Source organism: Corvus kubaryi, unplaced genomic scaffold (assembly GCF_017639235.1).
Source record: "Corvus kubaryi isolate FWS band 111438036 unplaced genomic scaffold, C.kubaryi_AGA036_p1.0 127, whole genome shotgun sequence".
NCBI classification, from domain to species: Eukaryota; Metazoa; Chordata; class Aves; order Passeriformes; family Corvidae; genus Corvus; species Corvus kubaryi.
The window spans coordinates 341,621-351,268 of NW_024580662.1; the positions used below are offsets into that span (position 1 = coordinate 341,621).

Sequence of the window (9,648 nt, forward strand, 5' to 3'; positions counted from 1 at the left end):
CAGCAGCTGTCCAGGCCCATCCTGTCCCCAAGGGATGACCAGCCCCGTGTCCCTGGGCCACCAGCCCAGCCATTTGCTGTGTCAGGCCTTGCCGTGCCAGAGGCCACTGGCCCCAGCAAGGGTTTATCTGCCAGGAAGCTCCCAGGATCCTGCTTCCCTCGGGATCACGGGGCCACGGCCACCCTGGCAGCGTCCCCACGGGCTGGTGTCACCTTTGTTCAACATTCCCTTCAAACCAGTGAACATTACAATATATTTATCTTTCATATATTAGAGATTTCCTGCTTCGAGGGAGGGGGGACCCATGGCTTGATTTGGGGGGAAAAGGAGCAGTGGGATCCCCAGAGGAGTACCCAGGGGGGAGCAGAGGGAGCCGTGGGGCTGTGCAGGGGGAGAGGGGATGCTCAGAGCCCTCCCAGCCTCGTGGAGGGGGCTGGAAAAGCCCTTTTTAACCTGCACATGAAGTACAGCCTCAAATTTGGGATCCTCGAGCCCTTCTGGGAGCTTTGGGAAGGGCTCCCATGGGAAGGAGACCCTCTGTGAAGGGCTCAGCCATGGCTCTGCTGAACCAGGGGACAAAATCAGGGAGAGGCAGAGAGAGGGGGGCGGGGGGGAGAAGCCAAAGCTGTTTCCCACCTGCTCCAGCCCCAAATCCCAGGGCTCCGGGGGGATCTGCAGCCAGAGCCACCTAATCCCACGGCACTTTGGGCCCCCCAGCCAAGCCAGCAGTGAGCCCCCAGGGTTTGGAATGCTGAACCCACCACCAGACACCGCTCCAGGAGAGCCAGGACCAGGAGCTGGGGATTTTGGGAGAGCAGCCCCCCACAGCTCCGAGGCGGAGGGTGACACTGGGATCTGGAGGGAGCAACACCAGCGAGGAGGACATGGCATCACTCACACACGGATTGCTACAGGGATGCAGGGACTGGGGACAGCCCCCCCGCCCCCCTCCGCTCCCCCCAGCCCTGCCGGGAATGGGACAATCCCAAGGGAATCCTTGGCAGGAAGGGAAGGGGACATGCACACGGATCCAGCCCTGCTTCCTCGGGCAGGAAAGGGAAGAGAGGAGGAGGAGGAGGAGGGGCTGCAGCAGCACCTCAGTTCTTCAGGATGGTCTCGTAGGCTTGGTAGATGTACTGGGACACCTCTGGCGCTCGGCATTTCAGGGATAACTGTGGGCAGAGAGGGAAGAGCGGGGTCATGGAATCCCACCCCGTGCTGGAGAGCCACCAGCCCCAAAGCAGAGCCCTGCATGCTGCAGCTCCCCTCCCATGGGGCAGTCCAGCTCTTGATTTCAGCTGGAAAAAGGTTATTAAACCCCTGCAAGCCCTCCCAGGGCAGAGCCATCCACATGCAGCACAGGCAGGGAGCAGGCAGGGGCAACACTCCAGCTTTTGGGATTGGATTCAATGCCTGGCACTCCAGGGTGAAGGGTCCCCCAAAAACATCCTCCTCTCCGAAGAGGAACGAGCCCCTTCAGTGAGTTGCTTCAATATGAAACGATTCCAAAATCAATTAGCTCCTCAAGCAGGGAAAGCTCATGGAGAATCCTCTGGAATAAGGATTTGCAGCTATCCTCATCCCCAGTGAAACCAGGAGGGTGGCGGGGACATCCCAACCCTCAGAAACATCCCCCTCCTCGTGCCAGCCCTGCTGGGAAGGAGAAGCAGGAGGCACCAGGAGATTGGCAGGGCAGGGAAAAACATCAGGGGAGGGAGGAATATCCAGGCAGCAGCCAGGGAGAGCCCAAAGCCAGGGAAAAACCAGTGTCTAACCTCCAAATCCTGCAAGGGCGGGCAGGCCGGCGAGGGTGGGCGGGCAGCAGGGACGGAGACACAGAGAGAGGAGTCAGGGTGACACAGCTCGTCCCACCCCACAGAGAACAGGCTGCCAGGGAGGTGGGGAGGGGACAGGGACAGCAGGACATTGGGATGGCTCATGGGTGAGGTGTGGATAGATCCCTGCTCAGGGAATGCTCCGAGGACAGGGTTTAATGGAGCTGGGTGGGTTGGGAGCCCTCTGTGTCCTTCAGCTGCTCCCACAGGAGCAGTGTCACCCTCCCCATGAGAGAGGGAGAGCGGGGCTGGCACCAGCACCACCAGCAGCTGCGGGGGTGCCACCACCAGGGACGTGCCCCCCAGCTCGGAGCGGGGAAGGCGGGGAGCTGCCCCAGGGGGCTGGGATGTACCGTGAAGCTGGGATTGCTGGGCTGGATCCGCAGCTCTGCCAGCACCCAGATGCCGTTGGTGAGCTTCAGGGACTGGTAGAGCATGTCCTGGCCCTCCACGTTCCTCTTGGCAATGGTGAAGATGTTGCTGCCTTGGAGTTTGCTGCTCACGGCATCTGCGATGGGAGAGAGGGGCTGAGGAGGCTGGGCTGAACCCCTGCTCCCCTTGGACCTGCTCCTGGTTCTCCCCTCCTTGTCATGGAAGAGGTTTGGGTTGGATATTGGGAAATTTCTTCATGGAAAGGGTGGTCAGGGTGGCACAGCTGCCCAGGGCAGTGGTGGATCCCCATCCCTGCAGGGATTTAAGACCCATGTGGATGTGGCACCTGGGGACATGGGGCAGTGGTGCCCTTGGCAGTGCTGGGGAATAGCTGGACTCAATGGTCTTGGAGGTCTTTTTCCAAACAATTCTATGATTTTATGATCCCAGGGTGAGCACAGCAGCTGCCCCCAAGGCAGGGACATCCCCACCAGGCAGAGTGACTTGGGATCACAGAATCATGGAATGGTTTGGGTGGGAAGGGACCTTAAAGCCCATCTCATTCCAACCTGACAAGATCTTGCAGGGAGCCAAGGGCAAGCAAAGCATCTGCTCCTTCCCGGAGGTCCAGGATGGGCACAGGGGGAGGAGCTCTCAGCTGCCCACAGCCTGGGATAACTGGGATGAACTGGTCACCAGCAGCCAGCTGTGAGCTGAGCCAGGTCCTTCCCAGGGGATGGGACCCACCTGCATTGAGGGAACAGTCTTTGATCTGGAACTGGGTCTCGTTCTCGTTGGGAATGTCCTTCCAAGTGGCCAGGAACATCTGCCTCTCTGCAGGGAGCGAGGACACCAGCACTGAGGGAGCTGCCAGACTCGGCACCCCGATAGGGACACAACACAGGTGACGTGACAGCAAAGGGATGTCACCCTGCCACGCCCTCCAGCAGTTCCCCAAGGCCAGGCTCAGGGCAGCCACCTGCTTTTGGGGGCTCAACCAATGCGATCAGGAGGGTTCCAGGGGCTGGGATGGCACCCAGGGACAGGTGACAGAGCCACCCACACCCCGACTCACCCATCTTGCCGTCCTCCACGAACAGGATGTGCAGGGGGTACAGGGTGCTGAAGTAGAAGACGTCGATGTTGTTCTTCACCGCCACCTGGGGTGGAAGGACATGGGGGTTTCAACACCTCTGACCCACAGCAGGTTCCCAAAGTGTCATGTCCCATCCCATCCCATCCCATCCCATCCCATCCCATCCCATCCCATCCCCCCCTCTGGAGCCACGTGTCACTCTGGTTCCTGCTGTCACAGCTCCCTCGGGAATTCTCCAAGGGACCCTGCCCCATCCCCAGCTCCCCAGGAGGGGTCACCTCCATGTTCCCCACCTGGAGGTTGTTGAGAGGGTCCATCTTCATGACGGAGCCCACGGTGTTCAGGGGCAGGGAGATCTCCACAGACTGGTTGGGGGCCAGAGGTGCGTGCACCTGGAGAGGAGCTGCCGGGGCCAGGCCGAAGCTGGGGGGGACGCCAGGGAGGGCAGGGGGTCAGGGTGGGGACAGCAGGTGATGGCACAAGGCGCTGCCCATCCAACCCTGGCACTCCCTGCCTTCCTCCACTGGTATCTCAGGGACACCCAGCTGCCCCTGCACTGTCCAGGACAGGACTGGTTCCTGCCCTGCCCACCCTGGGGCAGCCCCATAATCTCCCCCCTTCCTCCTACACCCGTTTTGTAGCATTCCTGCAGCATTCCCTCAGGGCTTTTGAGGGCAAAGGAAGCATCAGTTCAGCAGCACAAACACCAGGACAATGGTCAGAGCCCTGAGGAACGGCCTCTTCAGCCAACTTCTTAGAGGCTTTGGTTTGATGCTCATCACCACCACAGCCATCAGAGAGAGAAAGGTCATCACCAGAGGCTGCTCCCAGCCCTTGCAGCTCCTTCCACACAAGACCACAGGTCCCAGGAGACCCCAGCCCAGGGGGGACTCACCTGTTGCGGTTGAACTGGATGGCGAAGTCGGACATGACCTGCAGGGCTTTGTTGGTCAGCACGAGGTCCATGGAGATGGAGCCCACTTGGCGGCTGAAGGTGCCAGAGATCTCCAGCCCCTTGGCTTTCATGGCAGGGAGCCAGACCTGGGTGAGGGGGACAAGATACCCTTGAGGTGTCACCCAAAACTGGTGCTCCTCCACCTCCTCCAGGGGAGGTCGTGCCGTGGGGAGGGGGCACGGGGGTCTGTGCCCCTCCTTAACCCCGAGCTTGGCTGCCCCACTCACTGTTTTGGGGGCCACGTAGGATCCTGAGAGGGTCCCTACCCCACCGGTGAGGTCGAAGAGGTCGCCCAGGCCGCTGCCAAGGGGTGCCCCCACGTTTGTGGGTGCTGTGGTGCTGGGTGCTGGTGTGAAGCTGCTGCCGCCACCGCCGCCACCCATCTGTGGGGACAAGGCAGGGGTTACGGGGGGCACTGTGGGGAGGGGGACAGAAGGAGGAAGAGGAGGATGAGGAGGAGGATGCAGACAATGAGAGGGTTTGGGTGTGAGGGCACACTCACAGCAGGGCTGCCTCCCACATCGCTGCGCAGCTGCAAGAGAAGAAAGGGGCATCAGCAGCGGCAGGGTTGAGGGCACGGGGGTCCCCAAAATGTCCCCTCTGGACACTCCCTGAAAGCAGCAAGGGCCTGGAGTGTCGGGATGCTCCAGCGGTCCCAGACCAGGAGCTGTGAGGGGCCATGGCTGTCCCCAGAGGGAAGTGAGGTGTCACTGGGGCTTGGGGGGGAGCAGGGGCAGCCAGGGGTGGGCACGGGCAGGAGAGCTGGGCAAAGGTGATCCATACCCCTTCCGACTCGTCCCCCATCTCCAAGCAGAAGCAGGCAAGGTGGAGAGAAGAGCCAGCCACATGCAGAGAGAAGCCAGGAGAGAAGAGACAAAAAGAGAGAGAGAAGAGAAGGGGAGGAGGGGACAGAGGTTAGTCCTGACACATCTGTCTGTCTGTCTGTGTCTGTCCTGGAGCCAGGGGACAGAGCCAGGCCTCATTCCCAGCCCATCACCAATCCCTGTGAGCCACAAGGAGCCAGGGGACCATTTGCAGGGTTACAAAACAGGAAAGGCATCGACGCTGCCTCCCCTTGGGATAAATCTGCTGGATAAATCCGCTGGATTTTGTGAGTCATGGAGAAAACTCTGAACTCCATTCCTTCAGGGAGCCTGGCCCATCTCCAGCACCCACAGGGCAGGTGTTCCCACACAGGGAGAGGTTTCCATCCCACCTCACCCCGAGGCCAAACCACTCCCAGGGCTGCATTCCCAGGAGGACACACTGTCACCTCCGGATCTCCTGGCACAGGGGACACCCCATAAAGTACCCCACAGGCTGGGAGTGGGCTCATCCTGGCCCAGCCCTGCAGCAGTTTAGGGGTCAGAGAGAGGTCCCCAAGAGCAGCCACTCCTGCAGCACAGCACATGGAGTGGGAACATCCACACCAACCGAGAGAAAAGGCACCGGGAATGGGTGGGTGGGACCCCTCCAGCTGCTGGATACTGGCAGGATAAAAGAGGGTGCAGTGCCCCTCTGCCCTCACCCACTGCAGGAGGAAAGGACCAGCCCAGATGTCCCCAGGCTGACAAGTCTGTCATATCCCAGGACACCCCAGACCAGAGCCAGCATCAAGTCCAGCACGATGCCAACGGGAGAGCCTGGCATCAGGGAAGGAGCGCGGGAGCTGGGACGTACCAGGCTGTCCAAGCCGCCCCCAAGGAGGTCCACGGCGCCCATCTGCACGGAGGAGGTGGCCATGGGTGGCCCACTCACTGGGGGGCCCAGGTCCAGGTTGAGCAGGTCGCCCAGCAGGTCCCCCTGGGTGGGGATCACCGAGGGCTGATCCGCTGCTGGCCCCCCCGACGGGGCCGCGTCCGGGCTCTCGGCACTCTCACTCCTGCAGGGAATGGCACGGGAAAGATGGGAGAGGGCGAGGAGCTCCAGCGGGGACAGGAGCTCCCACTGCAGACAGGGACCCCCTGCTGTGTTAGATCCCTGCCCAGTTGGATCCCCCATGCCATCCTGGCTCCCGACACATTCCCATGGAGATCCCCTTCCACTGGGATCACTCCTTCAGCTTTTTAAGGACAGTGTTGAACCCCTGCTCCTACAGAACCCTCCCTTGGGGATGGGGACTTAGTTCTGAGCCCAGCAGCCCCACAACCGCTCAGCTCCACATCCAACCCCTCCATCCACAGCCCTGGAAGTCCCAGCACGGCGTGGGGACACAGGAATACTCACGAGCCCGTCCGTGGGGGCAAACTCTTGTGCACGACGCCCCTGCTGCCCTCCACGAAGGCGCTGGGGGGTTTGTGGTACACCGAGGCCAGGGTCCCGATGTAGCAGATGAGCTCGTCCAGCAGCGTGGGCTCGATCAGATCCGTCTCCTCTGAGATCAGCGGCTTCTCCGCCAGCACCACCTCCTTGGCGGCCACGGGGTCCGTGGAGAGCAGGCGCCAGTAGATGTATCCACGATCCCGCAGGTCGGGGTTGTCCGAGTCCTTTGGGAAGCCATTGGGAAGCTGCAGCTACTACGGAGTTGCTTGGAGCAACTGCAGCTACTACAGAACTACTCGGAGCTGCTTTTCCCTTCTAAGCCTTGCTGGGAAAGATTACAGGGATCAAAGTTAAAGAGGCTACAAGGCGCCTCCAGAGCCATGGGAGTGTCCACACTCTCCAGGCTTTCAACTGTCAGCATTCCCAGAGGGACGTGGGACAAGGCATGGAGGGACAGGACACAGGGAATGGCTTCCCACTGCCAGAGGGCAGGGCTGGATGGGAGATTGGAGAGGAATTGTTCCCTGGGAGGGTGGGGAGGGGCTGGGCTGGAATTCCCAGAGAAGCTGTGGCTGCCCCTGGATCCCTGGCAGTGTCCAAGGCCAGGCTGGAGACTGGGGCTTGGAGCAGCCTGGGACAGTGGGAGGTGTCCCTGCAGGCTGGAACAAGAGGATCCTTAAGGTTTCTCCCAACCCAAACCATTCTGAATTAAGCTCCAATTCCCTGCCTGCTGCCACATGACCAGGCCATTCCCACTGCCCCAGGGGATGGGAAGCCCTGGGAAGCTCTCCCAGGTGTTACCCACCTGCGTGGCCAAGCTCAGCACCTGCTGCACCAGCTCCTGCGTCTCTGTGGGCTTCTTCAGGAACAGCTTCACGATGGCTGTCAGCAGCTGCAGCTGGACCTGTGGGGGACGGACAGACAGACAGGTCACACTGGGTTTGTGCAGGAACACATGGATTTGCCCCAGGACCTAACCCCAACCTGCCTTTCAAGGGACCAAAGGCATGGTGACCATGTCAGGGCACCTCACTCAGCCTCATTCCAGCCCATTCCCACACCCTCAGACACACAGGATGACCCCGACATTATGGGGCAGGATCTCAGGAGCAGGTTACACGGTCCCACAGGGCACACACCAGAGCATCCTCTGACTTCCACATGGATAAGCAGCAGGAATTCCCCTGTGACAGTCCCTCCCGGCCTCTCAGGGAGCCAGGATCGCTGGCTTGGCTATTTTGCACTCGCAGACTTTGCCCTGGTCACTGTCACTTGGTTACAGGCTGTTTCACAGTTTTCCAGAGATGGAAACCCTCCAAAATTCCACAGGCAACCCCACTGGCCTCAGTCGCCCCGGGAGACAGGGCAGGCATGGCTCCCTCTGCTCCTTTTCCAGCTCCAAAAGGATCACTGTGGGATAACCAGGTGACTGCTTGGTGCCTCCCAGCCACGGGATAGGGAAAGTGCTTGGGACAGCACCATGGTGCCATTTCACAGAACCATGGAACAGCTCGGGCTGGAAGGGACCTCAAAGCCCATCTCATTCCACCTCTTGCCATGGGCAGGGACACCTTCCACTATCCCAGGTTGCTCCAAGCCCCGACCACATTCCTGGGCCACATCCTACACCCAACCCTGCCGTGGGACATGGCTGCTCCGAGCACCTGCATGAACACCACCTTGGGAAGGGATCCGCTCCCTCCCAGAGCAAACCGTCACAGGAGCTGTGTGACGGTGTCACCCTGAGGCAGCGGGTCCCCCTGGCACACCTGGGTGCTCTCATCATGGAAGCCCTCCAGGAAGCTCTCCAGCAGCTCGTCGGCGTTGTCGATGCGCTCGGCGTATTCCCCCACGATCCAGATCATGGCAGCCCTGGCCTCGGGCTCATCCAGGGAATCAAGGTTCTCGCAGAGCGTGGCGATCACGCTCTCGTACCTTCCCAGGAGAGGACAAAAAGCAGGAGAAAGCTCACCAAGAACAGGAGACCCAAATCCTGATCCACCCAAAGTCCCCATCCCATTGCCCACAGCAGAACTGTGGCCAAGGGCACCCTGCCTGGGGCTGTCCCCTCACCCCGTGGGCAGTGCCCACACTGATCCCAGAGCACATTCCCTGCTCCTGAATTCACCCTGCTGGTCTGATCCGCTCCTCTCTGCAGCAGCCCAGAGCTGCTGGCTATTCCTGCAGAGCTCTGCTCGTTCCCAATCCAGTTCATTAGTATTTATTACCACTATTAGTCCCCCACTTCCTGATTACAGAGCTGCCTATTCATCCTGGCTCAGCTGGAACATTCCCTCCCCTCTCCTCCTGCTGCCCTTGTTCCAGCATCAGGAGCTGGATGGAGAGCCAGGGACAGTTTCTGCTGACGCAAGGGACCTGCACATCCCTGGCAGCTCCTCTCCATCTGAGTGCCTGGAGCTGGGACTGCAACCACGGAGCCACCCTGGGGCTGGGGACAACTTCACTCACTCCAGCTGAATTCCAGCTGATCCATCAGAGCAGCAAAAAACCAAAGCCACCTGTGCTCTGAGGACTTCATCCCACCAAGAGTTTGTGGCCCCCTCAAGCACAGTGAGGGGCGGGAAGAGCTTGTGTAGGACCGGGAGCATCCCGGAGAATCCCCACGCACTTGTTGGGGTACTTGCGGAAGATGTCCTTGATGACGACGATGGCCTCCTGCACCACGTAGTTGACCTTGGTCTGGATGAGGTCCAGCAGGGTGCTGACACAGCGCTCGGCCGATTGCTGCCGGAGGGACTCGGTCACACAGGGACAGGGACCCCCTCACATCCCATCCCAAACCCCCCACTGCCACTCCCCCTTATCCCCCCACAAATCCAACCCACAGCAGAATGTGGTGAGTGTGGTCTCCCCTTCACACCCAAGTGTGGCTCCTCCTCATCCTCTCTCCTCATGGGAAGCATTCCAGCCCTGCAGAGCTACCTTTCCAAGGAGATTTTTCATAATCCCCTTTGGAAAATTATCCCCACAGGGAAGCAAAGCCTCCAAGCAACCCCTCAGGAAGGGATCAGCTCCTTGCCAGCCTCAGGTAAAGAGATGGGGACATTCCCAGGCCCTCAGGAAGGGATCAGCTCCCTCACAGCCCCTCACGAAGGGATCAGCTCCCT

General features: G+C 60.4%; 1 protein-coding gene and 1 non-coding gene across 7 annotated transcripts in view; both read right to left on the reverse strand.

Moving 5' to 3' along the window:
* Nucleotides 1–239: 239 nt before the first annotated feature.
* The window catches only part of AP1B1 (adaptor related protein complex 1 subunit beta 1), a 23,009-nt gene continuing 13,600 nt past the window's right edge, over nt 240–9,648 (reverse strand). For 2 of the 6 annotated variants that reach the window (XM_042023130.1, XM_042023136.1), the window contains 15 exons: nt 9,150–9,265; nt 8,290–8,455; nt 7,326–7,424; nt 6,485–6,744; nt 5,939–6,140; nt 5,042–5,062; nt 4,761–4,790; nt 4,486–4,641; nt 4,199–4,344; nt 3,597–3,726; nt 3,283–3,367; nt 2,955–3,041; nt 2,189–2,343; nt 1,776–1,784; nt 240–1,172 (listed from right to left, as the gene is read on the reverse strand). In XM_042023130.1, the coding sequence (XP_041879064.1) occupies nt 1,098–1,172; nt 1,776–1,784; nt 2,189–2,343; nt 2,955–3,041; nt 3,283–3,367; nt 3,597–3,726; nt 4,199–4,344; nt 4,486–4,641; nt 4,761–4,790; nt 5,042–5,062; nt 5,939–6,140; nt 6,485–6,744; nt 7,326–7,424; nt 8,290–8,455; nt 9,150–9,265 (1,737 nt within the window). In that variant the 3' untranslated portion in view covers nt 240–1,097. The remainder of the gene's footprint in view (nt 1,173–1,775; nt 1,785–2,188; nt 2,344–2,954; nt 3,042–3,282; nt 3,368–3,596; nt 3,727–4,198; nt 4,345–4,485; nt 4,642–4,760; nt 4,791–5,041; nt 5,063–5,938; nt 6,141–6,484; nt 6,745–7,325; nt 7,425–8,289; nt 8,456–9,149; nt 9,266–9,648) is intronic. The other 4 variants (XM_042023150.1, XM_042023142.1, XM_042023158.1 and 1 more) reach the window with 4 other exon arrangements.
* LOC121662747 lies at nt 4,031–4,135 on the reverse strand. Its single transcript, XR_006015395.1, has one exon. It is a non-coding gene; the product is annotated as a small nucleolar RNA SNORD125 (small nucleolar RNA).